Source organism: Telopea speciosissima, chromosome 10 (genome assembly GCF_018873765.1).
Source record: "Telopea speciosissima isolate NSW1024214 ecotype Mountain lineage chromosome 10, Tspe_v1, whole genome shotgun sequence".
In the NCBI taxonomy this organism is placed as follows: domain Eukaryota; kingdom Viridiplantae; phylum Streptophyta; class Magnoliopsida; order Proteales; family Proteaceae; genus Telopea; species Telopea speciosissima.
Window position 1 is genome coordinate 16,279,280 of NC_057925.1, and position 22,152 is coordinate 16,301,431.

A 22,152-nucleotide genomic window follows, 5' to 3' on the forward strand; every position below is an offset into this window, starting at 1 on the left:
ATGAATTAAGGAAGAAAAAAGATGATATGGTGAGAGCATAGGGATGTGGCCAAGATTGAGGAACAGAGAAGAAAGAAGATATCAGAGAATATGATAGTACCTTGTACTTAGGGATTTTTTTCGAAGGAAAAATAGAAGAGAGTAAGGAGGTGGGGCTCTCGATCGCCATTAACAGAGAACAGGGGAAGGAGATAGGTTAGGTCAGAGCTTCCCTTACCGGAGTAGGAGGAGATGAAGGCCATGAGGTTCGGTCACCATAGGGGAAGAAGAAGATGAAGTTGATGCGAGCAATCGGCCAGAATGGTCACGGAGACCATTCCAGACACTGAAGAAGTCTGAAGAGCCAGAAGAACCTTTCACACAAGCACAACCTACAACAAATTATACTCATTTGAGTCAAGAATAAACAGAGACTAGAACTGCTGCTCCATGAGGAACTCTTTATCTTTCTCCAAATTCTCCATGGCCTGAGCTTCCAAGCTGATATCCACATCGATACTCCTTCCCCACCCTTTCCCTGGTACAGATACACCATCCCATCAAACTTATTGTTACTCCCCTTATGCTTTGAGAAGGAAGATGGGTAAAGGTGGCATCTCTCCACCCACCCACTTCAAAAAACTATTATGCACATAGGTGTGCCAAACATATTTCTTTGTTTACAATCTATTCTATGTAGTGGTTACCAAACAACTTTTATGTTTTGACCAAAAATGGTTTTCACAAATGATTTTTGTTAAATAGGCAAAAATCAAAAATAAAAAGCATACCAAAGAGAGCCTTAGTTAAATGGTTTAAACCGAATTGAACCGTTTAAACTAATGATAAACCGTTTAAGAAACTGTTTAAACCGAAATAAATATTAGTAATATGTAATAACAATAATTAATCATTAGTGCCTTCATACAATAGGTTGCTACTAAATTTAAAAACAATGAGAGTCAAACATGGATTAGTCGAACTTTATATGTGAAATTTGTAATAAAATAATTGGGTTGAATTCATTCAAATACATTAGTATAATAGACAAACCGAGTATCTAAAAACGTTTAAAAACTGATGCACTGAAACGTTTAAAAATTGAGAAACCGAAACTGTTTACTAAATGATTTTGGTTTCACTAACTGAAACCGTTTAATAAACGTTTCGGTTTTGGTTTCACCTAAAAAGTCTTGCATCGAACCGATTACATTGAAACCGAACCGATTAACACCCTTAGTTTTAGTTCCTTGTGGATTCATCCATTTTGATGAGTTCTTCTTAGGGGTGTCAATTTGGCCGGCAAATCCTAGCCCGCCCTAAGCCCAGATAGGGTCTCGGCCTGGTTTTTCAGCCTGTAGGGCGGGCTTGGGTTCTACTTTTTCCTAGCTCTGGCAGGGCCGGTCCAGGCCTAGGCTGAGTCCGACCTTGTATTAATTACAATGCATATATTTATAATATATATGGCTGATGTGGAATCAATCTATTTTGCTCAACCATGTCTCTCATTGTGATCAATCTATTATCACTTCCATTCATTTTCCTAATAGTGGTTTGGAGTGCATCTTTTCAGTGCTTTATGCTAAATGCAAGAAAAGGGATAGAAGACCTATATGGGATCAATTCATTTAGATTGCTTAGGCTTGCATCTCCCTTGGATCATTGGAGGGGATTTAAAAATCATTGGAGGGGATTTAAACATTCTTTTTGGTCCATATGAAAAAGCTGGAGGTGGTATTCTGGATTTTAGAGTTGTTGCAGATTTTGTGGATTTTCTGAAACTTGCAAGCCTCAGAGATACTGGCTTTGAGGGAAACCTATCCACTTGGAGCACTAATCTTTGAGGCACTTCAAGAATCTGGGCTCGCAAAGCGACTCTCTCAACGACGACATTGAGACTTTTCGATTCAAAAAATGTTTTTTGACTTAATCCGCTTTTACTAAAGATCAACTGGAACACTTGTACTCCAGCTAATAAGGGAAAAGTTTTCTTTTCAAAAAAAAGTTTGACTCCGAGTAACAACGGATTAGTGGAATGAGGAATCAAGAGACGCATAAAAGTGGGGGTTGGGGGGGGGGGGGAATGGCCTATCAATAATTGGTGGACCTCCCTCAAACCGGTCACAGAGCTCTCAATGGAGTTGTTTAGGTACTGGAATTCCATCTCTAGTTGGGGATTCGGAGGAAATCTCAGACAATAGATTCATATTGTCATTTTACGGCTATTTTCTGTCCTACTATTGAATACCCTCAATTAGCATTGCCTCTAGTCGAGTTAGTTCTTCTCTTTAACTTTATACCTGGATGTTCTAGTGAATCACAGAATTTCAGCGGGAGATGAAACTTTCTATTACAAAAAGTGGGGTAGTGGGAAAGAAATTCATGGATGAATGAGTATTGGAATAAAAGGGAGAAGTGCATATTTAGATCTACCGATTGATTTGATATTAGATGAGTGACTGTACTATGATTGTTCGAGAGACATGGCCCCACGTGCTACACACGAGAATAAATTTTTATGCGGTCGATCAAGTATTTCTATAGGCAGCCTATCAAATCAGATCATGTATACAGGTTTCCAAAGAGCTCGTGTGCCTTTCCTCATGCCCTTTGTGCACCCATCATAAATGGCAGACCAAAGCTTGAACATATTTATATATATAATTACAATTATAATTTATATATCATTATATCTCTTAATAATTACAATTATAATTTGCTATGACATGTAATTCAGGGTCCAATTCAGAGTCAATTAGGGTCGGGTTGGGCCTAATCCACTCACTTAATTGGATTCCATCTGTGCGGTTACAGCGAACAAGAATGGTTCTTGTATGAGAACCTGATTGATGCTCGCTTGAGGAGCAAAGAGAGAGGAAGCCATTGAAGAACGAAAAAGTTAGGATAATATAGAGACTAAACCGTTGCTTAGTCAAACCATCTAAATTATCTTTGGACTCATCAAATCCATTCTTTTTCAGTCAGGTTTTATCCCTAACATATCTATCTCAGATTATGTGTTTATTGCATATGAATTCTTCCATTACATCAAGAAGAAGAAGAAAGAGAAAAAAAGATTTGTGGCCTGATACTAGACATGAAGAAAGCCTATGATAGGCTTGAATGGAGCTTAATTCAACCTATGTTATTGAAATTGAGTTTTAGTTTGCATTGGGTCAAGATGGTTATGGCATGTCTCACCACGGTTTTTTATGGTATTCTTTTAATGATGCTTTCTGTGGAAACATAATACCAACATGTGGTGTGAGACAGGGTTGTCCTTTATCTCAAGTTTTATTTATTATATGTTCTCATCCTTTGAGTTGCATTTTTATGAGACATGAAGCCAATAGTGATGTCCAAGCAGTTAGAGTGAGAAACATGACTCTTCCTATTACACTTACATTTTACAGATGACAACCTTATTTTTTTCAAAAGTAAAGTTTGAGGAAGTTTGTGTATTGAGAAACTGCTTATTAACATATTGCAAAGCATCAGGACAAACCATAAATCTACAAAAATCATGTCAAACTTTTTCACCAAATACACATATTAAGTGGAAAAAATGGTTCTTCAGGATATTGAATATTCTATATGGTTCAGGCCCTAAGAAGTATCTTGGATTACCGGTGGATTTGGAGGTCTCAAAATCCTTACTCTTTCGAGATATTGTAATAAGAGTGGACAATAAACTCCAAGGTTGGAAATCCAAGTTTCTCTCCCATGTAGGGAAGGAGGTTTTGCTAAAGTCGGTGGTTTTTCTATGTCCAACTATGCTTGTTTGCATTTGAAACTACCCGCCTCAAATCATAACCATCTGCGACAAGTGACAACAAACTTCTTTTGGGGAGATAAGAATGGAAAAGCAAGGATGCATTGGATTTCATGGGTTTATGGCAATCCAAAGACAAATGAGGGTTGGGCAATTGAGATTCTTCTTGTTGTAACAGTTCTCTATTATGCAAAATTGCTTGGCTGTTATGGACTGATGAGAAGTGTTTGCTGTTTCGTTTCTTGAAGTCTATCTATATCCCAACCTTTCTTTACTTGGTGCTAAGGTGGGTAACCAGCCAAGTTGGGGGTGGAAAAGTATTTTGGAAGGAGTCTGTGTCCATAAAAAGGACTAGTTTGGCATATTGGTGATGGTCTCTTAGTTGATATATGAAATGATAGATGGATTCCTAAAAATGGAGATTTTAAGATCTCTACACAATGCCCAAACTCTTGTGTTGGATAACCTAGAGGGGGGTGAATAGGTTATCACTAGTGAAAATCAGGTCTTTTTACAATTCTTTTGATTTAAGATAAAGTGAACAAAGTAAAATGTTCAAGATGCAAAGACACGAGATTTATAGTGGTTCGATTAACCCAGCCTACATCCACTCCTCTCAACCTTGAGAGAATTTTACTAGTCACTTCCTTTCAATACAATAGGTGGGAAAAACACTTTTACAATCTTTTTCACATGATAAGAGGATCCTAATCTTTTAAGGATATGAGGATCCTTTGTATTAATCTAAGTACAGTCTAGATGAATACACTAATGCTTTCTCAAATCAAAAGCATAAACAAATACAATAAGGAGTTGGGGTATAAATATCTACCAAAGAGTAGTGACACTTTGCCCGTTGAGTGATGGTGCACAACGATATGAATGATGAAGATAATAATGACGCACCTTTGATCTCCCAATGCACTTCGCTTAATAATATAACTTGGAGAAGATGTGGAGAATAGAGAGCTTGAGTTCTTGGAGAAGAACAATAAATTGGAGCTTTGAGCTCAACACTAAAAATGCTCTCAATAAAGATTTGAAACTCTCTTCAAATGATCACAATTGGATGTGTATATTGTGTGTTCAATGGTTGCCGTTAGAGTCATTTCGATGCTCTATTTATAGCAAAACATGGGTGGAGTTTGAGTCTTAACGGACATAAAATGAAGATAAAATGGCTAATTTTTTGTCCATCTAGTTGGCTTGAACTTTGATCCGGTCGACCGGATCATGTCCGTTGGAAGAATATAGCCATTGGAAAGAGCCGTTGGAGAGTTACTGGTTCATCTGGTCGATGTCCAGTCAACCCGATCAATCCATGGGAACGCTCCCGTGATGCTGCTGCTCATAGGGATGTAAATGGATATTCGTAAATCCATATTTGATCCGCGTTCGTATCCGTTTAGGAGAATCCGAATCCATCCGAAACTAATCGGATATGAATATGATAATCCCCCTATCCGATCGATTATTATCCGATTCGTTTAGTAGTCCGACGTTAATAAAATATCTAAAATATAACTTTGTGTTTGTCTATCCTTTTAAGTTACCTTATTGGATTTTGTTATCTTATTTTTATGAATTTATAAGTTAAGATAATGTGATTCTTTTTCTAAATTTGCTATTGGCTTATATATATTGTTTTATGTAATGTGATACATGGAATTACATATCTATTAAAAAATCAAAAGTAAAAAATGTAAGAGAATAAAAGACTAAGAAGAGTAGAAGAAAGGGTAGTTACTGAACTCTCAAGTCTCAACCCTAACCCTCATCATAAAAACGGTAAATATGTCAACGGATAGTCGAAAAATCGTATTCGATCCGTATTCATATCCATTTAGGAGAGCCTGTATTCAAAAAATCACTATCCGAAAATTATCCGAATCCGTCCAAATATAATCGGATACAAATATGATAATGCCACTATCCAACCGAATTCGATCCGTTTACATCCCTAGCTACCCGCATCCGGATGAAATGGCCAATGATCCGATCGACCGGATCACAGTCCAGTTCCCCTGTTTGGCTTGTTTCTGACCTTTTTGATTATGGGGTTTTGTGGGGTTTTGTTTCAACCTTTTCCCAACTTATTCTAAGGTCAAGTGGGTTCATATGACAACCTCCTAAGGTCTCTACATGATGCAAATACAATTTCATTAATATTATACAAATGCAATTATAAGTATGCAAGTGTGTGTGTCTGTGTATGTGCATACAAGCATCTTCATGTAGGTCTTCAATTTGATTTCTTCAAGTGATGTTCTTCAATATTCAATCTTCTTTCTTCAATTATTCTCTTGTAAGAATGGAGAGGTGTCTTCAAAGTCTTGTTTCGTCCAAGTTTTGTGTTGGACTTTTGTATTCAGCATTTGTACTATGTCCTTCAAGTCTTGGCTTGTTCTCCTTTATTCTATCATCAATCCTACTGTTGACATAATGATACACAATGGTTTATACCAATGCATTTGTTATCATCAAAATAATCATGGATGGAGGGAGTGTTTTCCCAACATCTTGCAATATTCATATGGTGGCTGATTTAATAGACCAAGACAGCCGAACATGGGACACTCATTTATTGCAATCTCTATTCTCGTTTTCTGATGTAGAAAATATTTTGAAGATACAACTTCCACTCTTTCCTATATCGAACAAGCTAGAATGGAGGGGTTCAAAGAATAGAGTTTTTTTTAGTGCAAATTACTTACCATATGCTTAAATCCGATTTAATATAATGGCTGATAGAATCTTGGTAGCATCTTCATCTTGGTCCCATTTTTGGTCATGTATACTAGGTGATGTATGGCAGAAGATCTACTACTCTAAAACCTTACCAAAGAATCAACATTTTTTATGGAGATCTATGCATCAAGATTTGCTACTGGAGATGCTCTTCAACAACGGAATATACAGTTTGTTGCAACACAAGGATTGTTGTAATGAAACTGTTGGTCAAACAACGGTCCAGGGATCAAACCATGGTTTCGTAGGGAAACCAATTATAAACCAATTAGGGTATTGCACGCCCTGGGTTATCCCATGGTGCCCCATTTTAGTTTTAGGGTGTCCCATGGTTTCCCATGGGAACCCTGGTGCATCCCTATTAGGGTTTCTCCTTCCCTATTGCATCCCATAAAATTAATTATCACAATAGGGACGGAGAAATTCGTCTCTAGTCCATCACATGGCAAGAGGGATCCATCCCATACTCGAATGCGCAACGAAAATTAATCGATTCGAGTTTCTTTCGCATCCCATAAATATTAATAATCAATGAACAGAAGGAATTAATAAAGAACTGCTAACCTGGTGAGCCTCAAGTGTTGCTCCTCCAATAGACAGTGGTTCTTCCTCCAGTGAGCACTCCAAGCAAACAGATCTGAACCTCCAATGGTGCTACCAAGGTTCTACACGCCAATCCCAGATGCCCTCAAACTCCTCAGCACATATCTAGGGTTTCATAAACCCCAACTCTCAAACACAGGTGAGAGAAGCAAGAAGAAGAAGAGAGATCATAAGAGGCAGAGAGAGAAACCAAAAATGTAGGAGAGAGAGTGTCTGCTCCAAAAACGTGGAGAGCTTCTCCCTTCTGCGTTTTATGGTCCCCTATTTATAATAATAGGGCTTAATTAAATCCTAGATAGATTTAATAGAGCCCTAGTGAGAGTCTGACTCTCTCTCTCTCAGTCTGGCAGTTCTGTTTAAACTCAAAGTGCTACACAGGTAAAGAAGCAGAATCTAATAGGAAAAGTATTAATTAGATTCTTTATTTAATTATTAATGGATAATTACAATTAGCATCAAATCCATTAATTAAATAAAGAGCTAATTAAATTAGCAAATTCTAAATAACTCCATATATGATAACAATTTATCATATACAACCCCCCCACTAATCAACACCATCATTATGGAATCTAGGGCATGTACACATGTATTGTCAAACCCCAATCCATAGTACATGTCCATATAAGAGCATCTGTGCATCCGATCGGGTCCCGCAAAACTCGATAAAATACTTTATTTGAAATAACTATAAATAATGTATCATTTTATGTAAAATAAATTTTGCAAAACCATTTCCAAAACGGTACTGGATCCAGATTCTGATCCAACCATGCACAGACAGTCTCTATCTTGGTGTTCCCCAATCGGGCAGTGGTGACCGTGTTGGATAACTCCTTCACTCACAAAGTGTTCACGCATTCCCAGAACACCGGCTTTGACTCGTTTGAGTCTCAGTCATTGATGAACCAAAGAATGCGATCACACTTTGCAGTGACAGGGTTCCCTCAGGTACAGGGTGTCGGTGACACATGTCTATCCCTTCCTACATCTGGCAATAATACATGAGGGAATCGACAAAGTAGATTCTTTGCCAATGTACACATCAAACATGTGAGCACTCGCATTCGTACCCTGACATCACATGTCTAGGCATACCCAATGCGACCACCATATGATAAGGGTGCCCAGCCCAAACCCTAGTCGTGACTACCATTTTAAGTATAACTTACGGACACATAATGCTCAAAAAGTTTATATCGCATGTGACAATATTAAACTAAAATGTATACATGTTCAATACAAAGGTGAACCGGGTTGAACCGGATTGAACCGGGTTTGATGGACACACACTTGTCCAACAATCTCCCCCTTGTACATCAAAACCAATTCCCCATACATTTTAAACCCATGCCCTCCATTTGTTTCTCAAACACTCCTGGTGACAAACCCTTTGTCATGGCATCAGACACATTTTCAGTTGTGTCCACTTTGGAGATACTCACGTCACCCTGCTGGATAATCTCTCTGATGAGGTGATACTTCCGCTGCACGTGCTTGTTCCTCTGATGAGCCCTAGGCTCCTTAGCTTGTGCAATGGCCCCTCTGTTGTCACATAACAGGGGAATAGAGCCCTTGACAAGATCAGGGACTACCTCCAAATATGATAGGAATTTTCTCAGCCAAACACCTTCTTTTGCTGCATCACAAGCTGCAAGGTATTCTGCTTCGGTAGTAGAATCGGCTGTAGACTTTTGTTTCGCACTCCGCCACACAATGGCACCTCCACCCATTAGATATACCATCTCGGACGTGGATTTTCTGTCATCCTTGTCAGTTTGGAAATCTGAATCTGTGTACCCCAATACTGACAATTGATCAGATCCAAAAACCAAGAAATATTCCTTAGTCCTTCTCAAGTACTTGAGGATATTCTTGATAGCACTCCAATGCTCGTGTCCAGGGTTAGATTGATAACGACTTACCATGCCTACTGCATAGCAAATATTCGACCTCGTACACAACATGGTGTACATAAGACTCCCTACTCTTGAGGCATAGGGAATCCTCTTCATCTCTTCAATGTCTATCGAGGCGAGGACATTGAGATCCGGAAAGACTCGACTCCATGTCGAAGGGAACACTTCCCCTCTTGGAGTTCTCCATACTAAATCGGCCAGGACTTTGTCTATATAGGTAGCTGTGACAAGCCTAGCATCCTTTTTCAGCGATCTCTTACGAGTTTGATCCCAAGGATATAGCTAGCTTCACCAAGGTCTTTCATCGAAAGCGTTGTGGATAACCCTTTTTCTTGATGAAAGGAATCCTACATCGTTACCAATCAGCAATATGTCATCTACGTATAAAACAAGAAAACATACTGTCCTCCCACTGATCTTCTTGTAAACGCATGGTTCATCCATGTTTTGATCAAAACCAAATGATTTGATTGATTGATCAAACCTGATGTTCCAGCTCCTCGAAGCCTACTTCAGCCCATAAATGGACCTCTGTAATTTGCACACCTTTCTTTCTTCCTCCAAGGAAGCGAACCCCTCGGCTGTTCCATGTAGATTTCCTCTTGAAGGAACCCATTTAGAAATGCGATCGCACATCTATCTCGCGGATCTCATAATCAAAGTGTCTTTGCGATAGCCAATAAAATCTGATGGATTTCATCATCTCGTCTTACCTGGTGAAAAGGTTTCCTCATAGTCTATACCCTCTTTTGGGTATAACCCTTTGCCACTGAAAGTTTCTGTATTCTTGGAACCTCACTCGCTTTGAATCTCTCGACCTTTCCATCTGCGCCCTTCTTCCTCTTGAAGATTCATTTACATCCAATTGGCTTGACGCCAAGTGGTGGATCGACTAGAGTCCAGACTTTGTTGGAATGCATCGAATCGATTTCAGAGCGCATTGCTTCCAGCCACCTAGCGGCATCAACATCCTTTAGAGCCTCAGAGTATGTCATCGGATCATCATCCGATTCAACCGATACCATGTGGAACTCTTCCACTGTTTCCTCTTCGGTTAGAAGAGTTAGCCTGGTGGGTGGTCTAATAGTCCTCCCACTGCGTCGAGGTTCCTTAGGTGTTGGTATTTCAGCGGGTATGTCAATTGGTCTCACTTCTGGAAGTGACGTTTTTGAGCCATCTGATAGCTCTTTTATGACTACTGGTTCGGACCTCTGGGTCATCATTTCTTCCTCAAAAAATGTGACATGTTTACTTACAATGACCTTTTGGTCAACTGGGACATAGAAATAATAGCCTATCGTGCCTTTGGGGTAGCCTAAGAAATAGCATCTCGAAGTCCTGGATTCTAACTTGTCTGTCTGTTGCTTTCGCACATGTGCTATGCAACCCCATACCCTAAGGTGTTGAATACTGGGCTTTCGCCCTTTCCACAACTTTAAGGGTGTCTTGGCTACAAACTTAGATGGAACCCTATTCAAGATATATATCGCCGTCTCTAAAGCGTACCCCCAGAAAGAAAGAGGCAGCTCACTATAAGTGAGCATCGTCCTGACCATATCCAATAGGGTCCGATTACGTCGTTCGGATACACCATTTTATTGTGGTGTGCCTGGATTAGTTAGCTGACTAACTATCCGTTGGGATATGAGATGTTCTTTAAACTCATCCGATAGATACTCCCCTCCACGATCTGATCGTAAGGACTTGACACGTTTATCGAACTGTCTTTCGACCTCGGCTTGGAATTCTTTGAATTTATCAAAGGCTTCCGATTTCCTATGCATCAAGTATATGTAACCATATCTAGAGTAATCATCGATGAACGCGATAAAGTACTCATACCCATATCTTATTTGTATGTTTATGGGTCCACACACGTCAGTGTGTATCAACTCCAACAAATCTGTGGCTCTAGCACCTTTATTGCTAAAGGGTTTCTTGGTCATTTTGCCCTGAAGGCATGAGGGGAATGGTTCCACCCTCAGACTCTCTAAGGGCCCATCGCTCACCAATCTACTGATTCGGTCCACATTAATGTGACCCAATCTTAGATGCCACAGATATGTTGAGTTCACCGGAGCTGCTTTCCGTTTCAAATCAACATTTGAAACAACATTCGTTCTAATAGGGCAATCTAGAAAATACAAACCACTTTGCATATATCCGGATGCCACAAAGGAATTATTAAAACGAATAATCAATTTAGAATTAAAGAAAAAACTATATCCGTCCAAAACAAGTTTTGAAACTGAAATTATCTTCCTCTTGAAAGAGGGTACATAATAGCAATCCTTTAAAACTAAACTAGCAGAACTAAAATTTAAAATAAAGTTCACTCAGCCAACGCCATGGTCTCAGCTCCAGTGCCCATCCGAAGACGCACTTCATTTCTTTCTAGGTTCCTTGTCTCCTTGAACCCCTGTAAATCATTGCAAATGTGAACAGTGGATCCACTATCCACCAACCAAGAATTAGTCGGTTCAAAAGATAAATTAGACTCATAAAGAACGTGAACATCACATGTACCTTCTTTATCAGCCTCTGTTTCATCCGGCTTCTTGTCTTTCAAAGTTACCAGGTAAGTACAACAGTTTCTTTTTCAGTGACCCTCCTTCTTGCAATAGAAGCACTTGCCTTTGCCTTTATTGCCAGACTTCCCACCCTTGGCTTTCAGGGTCTTGCCCTTACTTCCCTTTTTCTTCTTCTTCCCATTTGAAGAAGGCTTTGCCTCAGTTGCATTGACCTCAGCCTTGTCCTTTTTCAAGGACGCTTCAGCCTCTACCAGTGCATTAGCAAGCTCGGTGAGCTCCATCTCCTTCTCGGACATCTTGTAGGACATCCTCAAAGGTGCCTAGGTAGAAATGAGTGACGCTAAGATCACATCAGTTTTGTATCGCAAGCTAAAATCAGTCCCCATGGATTCCAATTTTTCAAACAGATTGATCATTTTCATTACATGATCCATCACTGGAGTCCCTTGGGACATCTTGGAGTTATGGATTTGACTCACCGCATCAGAATGTGCGTGTGTCAACTGCCTATTGAACAATTCAGCAAGCTTATCCATTTTACCCCCAGCAGTGCGTATATCCTTGACTGAGTCTACAACTGACTTTTCTAACGATCCTAGGATATAGAGTGATGCCTTGGAATCCCTCATGATGAACTCTTGCATCTCTTCATTTGCCTCAAAATCATTCGGGTCGGGTTGAGGAGGAACTTGTTCATCTAGAACTGTGTACAGTCCTTCAGTAGTTAGGAGCAACTTAATGCTCTGGTACCAATCAACATAGTTTGTACCATTAAGTTTGTATTCGCTAATGAGTGTCAACAGGTTGGAATTAATGGCAGCCATCGTATATTAATCTACATATGCACAAGTAAATAACCACATGCTAATTAATGACCATTGAAAATAATAAATTGAGTACACACACATCAATGGTCTTTCATGATTTGGGTTTCCCTCATAACCCAAAAGATGAATTGGATATCTACAACCCTTGCATGCATAACTTACCCTGTCGGGAGTCATTATACACACCATGGTAGTGTGGACTAAGCTGTCTGCCTCATGGGCTTCCAATATTTTCGGCCACCTAGGTGTCATGTCCAGATCCTGTCGGTTGACATACACCTAAGTCATGTACTTACCTATTGCATTAGTTAGAATCATGGAATCATGAAAGATGGCCCACTGTCGCAGTGCCCTCTCACTATCCATACCCTAACGTATCTAGATAGAGGTAAATATAGATAAATGTGTGACAGAGGTCCTGACAATGTCCTGTCAGCTTATGCGGGGTCATGTCACACACTTTCTACATTTATCTTCAATAGGAGGCCATGGACATGTATATCGATTAAGACTAGTCCATATCATACATATATTGTGAATAAAGAGGGATTAATTAACTCTCACATACATGGATAGATTTAAACAACATAATTAATCAACATTAATTAAAAGTAATTATGGGATGACGGCATTTTTATTAGAAGCAATTAAAGAACCCTCCCAATAAAAATAAAACTAATAACTTTGGGTGCATTTATCATGCCATGGATGTCACGCCTCGATCATCTCCTCCTCTCGATCACGTCTTCAAAGTAGGTGATTTGCATCTCCATAAGCTTTGAGCGCCACATGTGGATCACCATCTACATGCCCTGGGAGTCCTAACTCCTCTAAAATTACAATGGAAACCTAGAAAAATTCTATACACTTTCTTTTCCATAATAATAAAGAAACCCCGCATGGAGAAATCAACCCATCATTTGGGCTGCCCATGGGGTGGAGTACATTTCTTTATAAAAAAGAAAGGGGGAGAGAGAGAAAGAGAGAGAAGCATCACATCCACCCATAACCCCATGTATCACATACATAAACAATCCATCCATTTATTAGAATGTCATTCCCATAATCACATCATAATATAATTTCATGCATGGGCATTAAAGCAAGAGAACCAAAAATTAAAACATGGATTCCTTCAATTATTGAACCACCACATCGCATGTGATATCATGTATCCAAGCCCATAAAATTAAAATCGCATTTTAAATGCAAGTGGGTAAAGAGGGAATCTCTTCACCCATCATCATCCTCCAAAAACAAAACAAAATAATAAAATTTTGTTTTGAAAAATCTGTTTTTTTTTTTTTTTTTTTGTTAAACTGGAGGGAAAACAAGGAGGGTGCATGCAGCCCATTTACGCAGGCTGCAGGCACTCCCTGCGCAGCCCATAGGCACAGGGCCCACGGACAGCAGCCCGCAAGCTTGCTGCCCGTAGGCAGCAGCCCACAAGGAGATGCGCACAAGGGTAGGTTCATGGGGAAGGACGTGCGCAGAGGCTTGACAGCGTGCGCTCCCCCCCCCCCCCCCCACATATAGAACATAATTAAAAAATTTTAAAATAAAAATTAGTAATCACAACCTAATTGGATACATGCTCCAATAATTGGAATAAACAAAACAAACCAAATCCATCATCACATGGGTAAGTTGTTACACTAACAACCTTGTAACTACCCATGTGCACATGGGAAGGTTATTACAACAACCATATCCTAACCACCCATGTGCCAACTTGCATCCCACTCATGATAATCATATTAACCATTAATTATCTAATATTCATGGGTGGGAAAGGTGGCTCTGATACCACACTGTTGGTCAAACAACGGTCCAGGGATCAAACCATGGTTCCGTAGGGAAACCAATTATAAACCAATTAGGGTATTGCACGTCCTAGGTTATCCCATGGTGCCCCATTTTAATTTTAGGGTGTCCCATGGTTTCCCATGGGAACCCTGGTGCATCCCTATTAGGGTTTCTCCTTCCCTATTGTGTCTTAAAAATTAATTATCACAATAGGGACGGAGAAATTCGTCTCTAGTCCATCACATGGCAAGAGGGATCCATTCCATACTCGAATGCGTAGCGGAAATTAATCTATTCGAGTTTCTTTCGCATCCCATAAATATTAATAATCAATGAACAGAAGGAATTAATAAAGAACTGCTAACCTGGTGAGCCTCAAGTGTTGCTCCTCCAATAGACAGTGGTTCTTCCTCCAGTGAGCGCTCCAAGCAAACAGATCTGAACCTCTAATGGTGCTACCAAGGTTCTACATGCCAATCCCAGATGCCCTCAAACTCCTCAGCACATATCTAGGGCTTCATAAACCCCAACTCTCAAACACAGGTGAGAGAAGCAAGAAGAAGAAGAGAGATCACAAGAGGGAGAGAGAGAAACCAAAAATGTAGGGGAGAGAGTGTCTGCTCCAAAAACGTGGAGAGCTTCTCCCTTCTGCGTTTTATGGTCCCCTATTTATAATAATAGGGTTTAATTAAATCCTAGATAGATTTAATAGAGCCCTAGTGAGAGTCTGACTCTCTCTCTCTCAGTCTGGCAGTTTTGTTTAAACTCAAAGTGTTATACAGGTGAAGAAGCAGAATCTAATAGGGAAAGTATTAATTAGATTCTCTATTTAATTATTAATGGATAATTACAATTAGCACCAAATCCATTAATTAAATAAAGAGCTAATTAAATTAGCAAATTCTAAATAACTCCCTATATGATAACAATTTATCATATACAACCCCCCACTAATCAACACCATCATTATGGAATCTAGGGCATGTACACATGTACTGCCAAACCCCAATCCATAGTACATGTCCATATAAGAGCGTCTGTGCATCCGATCGGGTCCCGCAAAACTCGATAAAACACTTTATTTGAAATAACTATAAATAATGTATCATTTTATGTAAAATAAATTTTGCAAAACCATTTCCAAAACGGTACTGGATCTAGATTCTGATCCGACCATGCACAGACAGTCTCTATCTTGGTGTTTCCCAATCGGACAGTGGTGACCGTGTTGGATAACTCCATCACTCACAAAGTGTTCACGCATTCCCAGAACACCGGCTTTGACTCGTTTGAGTCTCAGTCATTGATGAACCAAAGAATGCGATCACACTTTGCAGTGACAGGGTTCCCTCAGGTACAGGGTGTCGGTGACACATGTCTATCCCTTCCTACATCTGGCAGTAATACATGAGAAAATTGACAAAGTAGATTCTTCGCCAATGCACACATCAAACATGTGAGCACTCGCATTAGTACCCTGACATCACATGTCTAGGCATACCCAATGCGACAACCATATGATAAGGGTGCCCAGCCCAAACCCTAGTCGTGACTACCATTTTAAGTATAACTTACGGACACATAATGCTCAAAAAGTTTATATCGCATGTGACAATATTAAACTAAAATGTATAAATGTTCAATACAAAGGTGAACCGGGTTGAACCGGACTGAACCGGGTTTGATGGACACACACTTGTCCAACAGAAACAATCTCTCATTTTTTATTGGGTTGTTCCTTTGCAAGAATAGTAGGGTTTGGAAGTAATCTATGACTGATTATGCAACTGGGGGAAGATCCTTCACGCTCTCAATAGATCCAAACCTGGGATCATATTGCACCACATGATAAGGTGACTCCTCGGTTGATTATTAGCCATTGCACTTTCATTTGTTGGATGCTTTGGAAGGCAAGGAATGATGTTATCTTTGGTCGACATGTTTGGACATCGGAGGAGGTTATACAAGTTTCCATTTCTACTTATTTGGAATACTAAGATGCACAATCTCCTACATCCATGGAACGTGTTTCAGGCACTACCTCAGATTCTATTGTAATCGGTTGGACAACCCCATCTCCAGGTATGGTGAAAATAAATTGTAATGCAAGTTTACCTACCAAGTCAAATGATGGGGTCTTGGTCTCATTTGTTGGGATTACAATGGTCATCCACTACATATTGTATCTATTCTTATAAAGTTTAACGATGCTACAACCAAAGAAGCCCTAGCCATTCATTCCTCCATATTGGAAGCAGTTTCGGAAGGGTATGAGCGTATGATTATTGAGTCGGACAACAAGAGTGCGATTTCCTATCTCCAAAAAGGAATCACAACGTCCCCTCTTCATCTAAAATCTATCCTAGAGGATATTGTTTAGATTCTTTTTTTTTTTAAGTTTGTAATTTCTCCTTAATTCCAAGGGAGTAGAACAGAATGGCTGACTCCTTGGCAAGGAAGGCCCTATCGATAACATATACGATGGTGTGGTCTAATTCTGATCCATGGCTACTTGAGTTGTGTAATTCATAGTCATGAACTCTCTCATTTCTTCAATAAGTGATTTCTTTTTATCAAAAAAAAAATCAACTCACATATTCAAAATCAGCCGATTCCAACCAATTTGAAACGGAATCAGATCGAAATCAACTACACCCGATTTTGTTTTCGATTCCTTTATTCTTTTTTGGGAAAATTACATGATTAGCTACTTTTGGGTTTTCATTGACAAAACTGTCCACCTTATGTTTGAGTTAACAAAAATAGACAAAAACAAGTTTAGTTTTACAAAACTAGACAAAACAGTGATTCCTTCCTTCCTCGGCAGTTCCCCTCTAAATAATCTCTTTTTTTCCCTTTGTTACTTGGGGTAGCAGAGAATGGAGGTGGCTGGGAGTCTGGGACAAGGGTGGGGTTGCAGGGAATGGAGGATGCTTGGATGAGAAGGCAATGACAGGGTAAAAATATCTAAAAATGTAAGTGTGGGAGGGAGATACACTATTTTGTCACTTTTATAAACCTTAACTTGTTTTTGTCTATTATTGTTAACTCAAACATAGGTTGGACAGTTTTGTAAATGAAAACCCAAAAATAGCTAATCATATAATTTTCCTTTTTTTTTTTTTTTTTTTTTGGGTAATCAGACTTTCGTTAGATGAGATTTGACTTTTCGATCCACAGCACAAACACTTATCTTTAAACTATCACATCCACCTTGGGAATAGGTCACTTTGTTGTAAATGGATTCCAATCCAACGTTCCAAAATGATACCCCACATGAGATCAACCTCCACTTAATCTCCCCAAAAATTTAAGAACCCTACTATAGAGAGTGAGAGAGAGAGATCCGTTTCGCATCACTGTATTACTTCTCCAGTTCTTCCCTGTCTGCTCTGAAACTATGAATTGGAAGCTCATCTTAACTGCAACCGCTCTTACAGTCCTCTCCAGTTTCCTCATACGAAACCCGACACAGTTATTTTTTCCACCATCGATTCCTGGGTCCCACGACAAGCTTCAAGCTGCTGAGGTGATCCCCGTAGTTGGAGCTGTCGGACCAGAGAGTCTCGCATTCGATCCCAACGGCGAGGGCCCTTACACAGGCGTTGCTGATGGCAGAATTCTCAAATGGCAAGGACAAGCCAAAGGCTGGACAGAGTTTTCTGTTACCTCTCCACAAAGGTACCGATCTAATCTTCCTCTGTTATTCCAATTTGCTATAGATTTGATTCTAATCACTGAAATCGCTGGATTGAAACCATGATCTAATTTAATCTCTTTTATGGAGAAAGGAAGGACTGTGTACGCCCTTTTGCACCAGAGATGGAGCATGTTTGTGGGAGGCCGTTAGGATTGAAATTTCATCCAAAAACGGGAGATCTCTATATCGCTGATGCCTACTTTGGGCTTCATATGGTAAGCCCAGATGGAGGTTTGGCGACCCAATTGGTAACCGAAGCCGAAGGTGAGCCCTTTCGATTCACCAACGATATGGACATCCACGAAGAAGAAAATGTAATCTATTTCACTGATACAAGTACAGTCTATCAGAGAAGGTAAGGTAGCTTTCAGTATCACAAACACTTGATTTAAATTTCAGTTTGTCATTTTAACAAACACCTCTTGTGCGTTGCAGGCAGTTCATGGCGGCTGTTTTAAGCATCGATAAGACGGGGAGATTGATGAAGTATGACATCTCTAACAAAGAAGTGACGGTCTTGCTGAGAGGGCTTGCTTTTGCCAATGGTGTGGCACTGAGCAAAGATCGTTCCTTTGTGCTTGTAGCTGAGACAACAACTTGCAGGGTCCTAAGGTATTGGCTTCAAGGCCCTAAAGCAGGAAGCCACGACGTCTTCGCCAGTCTTCCCGGGTTTCCTGATAATGTTCGACGAAATTCGAAAGGGGAGTTCTGGGTTGCGTTGCATTCTAAAAAGGGAATCTTAGCGAATTTGATGCTGTCGAACAGTTTCATTGGGAAGACATTGTTGAAGCTCCCCATTAGTTTTAAGAACTTGCATGCGATGTTTGTTGGGTTTAAGGCCCATGCAACTGCTGTAAAGCTGAATGAGGAGGGACAGGTTGTTGAGGTGTTGGAAGATTGTGAAGGAAGGACTTTGAAGTTCATTAGTGAGGTGGAGGAGAAGGATGGAGATTTGTGGATTGGGTCTGTGTTGATGCCCTTCATGGCCAGGTATAACCAGTAGTAAAAAACTCCTGAATTTTGATGCTGATGTCTTTGGCTTACTTGTCATTAACTGCCTATGTAGCAGCATGTCTGTAAGTAATAGAATGCAGTGCATTAATGTAAACTACAATAATTATTAGGCAATTCCATCTAGCAGAGTACTTTTAATAATTTCATCTCTCTCTCTTTCTTGTGTAGTGATTGTCTTTGTTTCATTAAGAAACTATCCATGGAAGCCCCCCAGGGTTCAGACTTTCTGTTTTTGTGTGTGTAACTGGTATGAGAGAGAGAGAGAGAGAGAGAGAGAGAGAGAGAGAGAGGCCCTTTGGTTTGTGTGAGAGAGGAGAGAAACACATTTAACTAAGGCCAGATTTGGTATGATTTCTATTTCAATTTTGGATTGATTTCATGAAATAGCTAGTCAACAAATTGATTGTTGAGCACAGGATACTGTTGTAATTGCTGTCAAAATGTTCAGTTGGTCAACACCTCATACACTGGTCCTGGTGTGCTGAGGAAGCGTCTCTGTGGATGACATATGTTGAAGAGCAAGAGATGATGAGAGTGTTATGGAGATGTGCCATACATTGAGTAAAGTAGCAGTCTGTCGAGCTGGATTTTTGACAGCTAACATTGTTTGTGAGCAGTTAAGCTTGCATTGTGGGTTGATATGGTATGATGAGATGGCCACTGTAGTGCTTGTGTTGGAAGATATTATAAGAGTCCATGGGATGTGTGATTATGATGTGGAGCTGTTGTGAGTGTTGCGTGTGAAAACCTCCGTCGTCCGGTTCGCCCACGGATGAGCCTGCAAAAAGACGAGTGAGCGCAAGAGAGCCGGTGTGGCTCCAGCCTAGGAATCTCCGACGCTCAGGTCAGGTTTCCAGTGCAATAGCGTAACAGCTAGTAAAAAGTGAGATGAGCGTTTGAGCTCCATACTTGAGTATTTATAGAGGGAGATGAGGCGGTTGGAGGAGTCCTAGTATGGTAGGAGTTCTTCTCTTGGAAGGCTATATCCTGTTGCGCGGAGTGGAGAATTATTTTCGGGGTCGGACTCCCGTTAAGGTAAGAGTCCATATCTAATTGTGATTCCGTATTGCGATAGGATTGTGGCTTAATCCTAATCCCGCGATTCTCGGATTGTGCTGATGTGGCTCCGCGATTCCCGACGAGCCGTTACGATGGTTTTTGTGGAGGGTTCGGCCTCCGTGGTCGGCCTCCGAACTCGGCCACAGTGGTCGACCTCGGAGCTCTGCCTTGGCCTCGGCTGACAACCGTGAGGTCGGCTCGGAGTCGATGGCCGATTTAGGTGGCGCCCCGCGGTGCGGGTGCTTGGCACACAGGAGATAGAATGCCAGATCTGTCGGTGGTCAGGTCGGTCCGACTCCACACGGCTCGGTTCGGTTATCGGACTGTCCTCGGCTCGGCCACGTGGCAGCTTACGATTGGTGATGTGATTTATGCTTTATTATAGGCCCCCCCCACTCATGAGAGGTCGGCACGGCACTAATGAGTGAAGTATCTCGGTCTGCTCGGCTGTCCCTCATTGCAGCAGAGCTGAGCTTGCTTCGTCGACGATTGGACGTTGTACAGTCTGACAGTTGGGGTGTCAGTGCCACGTCAGCCGGAGTCATTATTGCAGGCTCTGGAATTCGAATCGTCTTTTGATCTGAGCCGTTGGATCTTGTTGAGTTCTTCTCGGCCGTTGGATCTTCTCTGCTCAGAGGCTATAAGTAGGCGACTCTTCCTCATTCATTCTTCACTGTTTCAAGTTTTTGACTGCTCGGCTAGCTCAGATTCTTCAGCTCATTCAATGCTTGGCACTCTCAGCTTTCTAGTTCGTGCTCAGCTCGTCTCCGAAGCTTCTTCAACCAGTAAGTCCCCTCTGCCCATTATGTCAGTTGGTAGTAGTCATGTGGGCGAGGTGTTCGCTGGGGCGGCTGAGGGTACGAGTCCGAGCTGAGAGCTCCCTGCTCGATCCCCCATAATAGACCTATTGGGCTCGTAGCGGAGCCGGGTCAGGCCGACGTCGCCGAGCTTCCCCTGCCCATAAAATCCGGCCTTGAGGCCCAACCAATTCCTGAAGATCGAGCCGAGGGCTCAGGATCATCTTCGATAGATGACGAGTAGTCGGGTGAGGGGAGTTCTTCCCGAGGTGGGGCGGCTTGGTCAGCTCGTCCGCTGATGTTCCCGAGCCTGAAGAGGGGAGTGTCGGCACTGTCCAGAGCACAGTCACTAATGCCGACCTCCAACGCCTCAGGGCGACTTATGCCATCCCCGAGGACGTCCACCTCCGAGTTCCTAACCCTGGGGAGATGGCTTGCTACATCCGGCCTGGCGAGGTGGCCTTGTATGAGATGCCCTTCAGGTATGCCTTTAGGCTTCCCGTGCTCGACCTGGTGGATCAGATCTTGGACCATTTTCGCCTGTCTCCAGGTCATCTGGTGCCGAACTCATGGCTGTCTGTGTACGGCTTCCACGTCCTTTTCTGCGAGATGGGCTGAGCTACGAGCGTGGCTCTTTTTTCTCGGCTCTATTTCCTGAAGAAGTCGCCGGAGAAGGGGTGGTACTATTTCACCCGCCGCCCTGGGAAGAACGCGACCCTGAGCGGCCACAAGTTTTTGCCCCGACCTCAAGTAAGCACTGGAAGCCTTGGTTCTTCTTTGCTTCCATCCCGAACTGCCCCTTCCGGGCCGAGTGGAAAGAGATCCACTTGGGTTATGTCAACAGGGCCTTGCCCCTGACTGAGAACGAGCTGACCTCGCTCGACCTAATCCGCCAGCATTGGCCTTTCGATGTTCTCAAGCTCCAGGATGAGGGGTTCCTTCAAAGGTGGCATATGACCCCTGGTAGGAGTCCGAGCTGTGCCTCTTTCGGTCCGTTGGGGTCGGCTAGGGCATCCGAGCAGACCCATTTACTTGGTCTTTTTCCTTTTGGCATGTTTTTAACGCGCTGTTTTTCTTGCAGTGGTCGGCCATATTCCTCCTATGGACACGGCTCGGCTCAGGGCCGAGACCATTGCGGAGAGGAGAAAAAACGCCGAGACGAAGTCTCGAGGTGAGACTTCTAAGACATTGAAGGGCAAGGCTGTGCTGCCGAGCCCAACTGACTCTGTGGTCGGCCTCGAGGCCGAGAAGAACAGAGCCTCGCTGAGCCCCTCCCGAAGGGGGAAGGGTCGAAAGGACGAGCTGAGCCCGCCGAGGGACATCAAATGCCAGAAGCTCTCGGTCAATTTGACGGGTGGCGGTCCTCCGTCTGTGGCCTCGCCGACCGACGTCTCCTG

At 41.7% G+C, this 22,152-nt stretch overlaps 1 protein-coding gene across 1 annotated transcript; it reads left to right on the forward strand.

Annotated features, from left to right (window-relative positions):
• Positions 1-17,543: 17,543 nt before the first annotated feature.
• On the forward strand, positions 17,544-18,993 carry LOC122644117 (protein STRICTOSIDINE SYNTHASE-LIKE 10-like). Its single transcript, XM_043837720.1, has 3 exons — positions 17,544-17,866; positions 17,977-18,240; positions 18,321-18,993. Exons 1-3 carry the CDS (start codon positions 17,586-17,588, stop codon positions 18,886-18,888), a joined length of 1,113 nt encoding a protein of 370 aa, XP_043693655.1. The 5' UTR covers positions 17,544-17,585; the 3' UTR covers positions 18,889-18,993.
• Positions 18,994-22,152: the final 3,159 nt, after the last annotated feature.

Excerpts from the sequence above, each read along its gene's own strand:
- LOC122644117 (XM_043837720.1), top strand. The coding sequence starts at position 17,586 with ATGAATTGGAAGCTCATCTTAACTGCAACCGCTCTTACAGTCCTCTCC. Across the intron at positions 17,867-17,976 it reads TCTGTTACCTCTCCACAAAG|GAAGGACTGTGTACGCCCTT; the intron begins GTACCGATCTAA and ends TTATGGAGAAAG. Across the intron at positions 18,241-18,320 it reads AGTACAGTCTATCAGAGAAG|GCAGTTCATGGCGGCTGTTT; the intron begins GTAAGGTAGCTT and ends TGTGCGTTGCAG.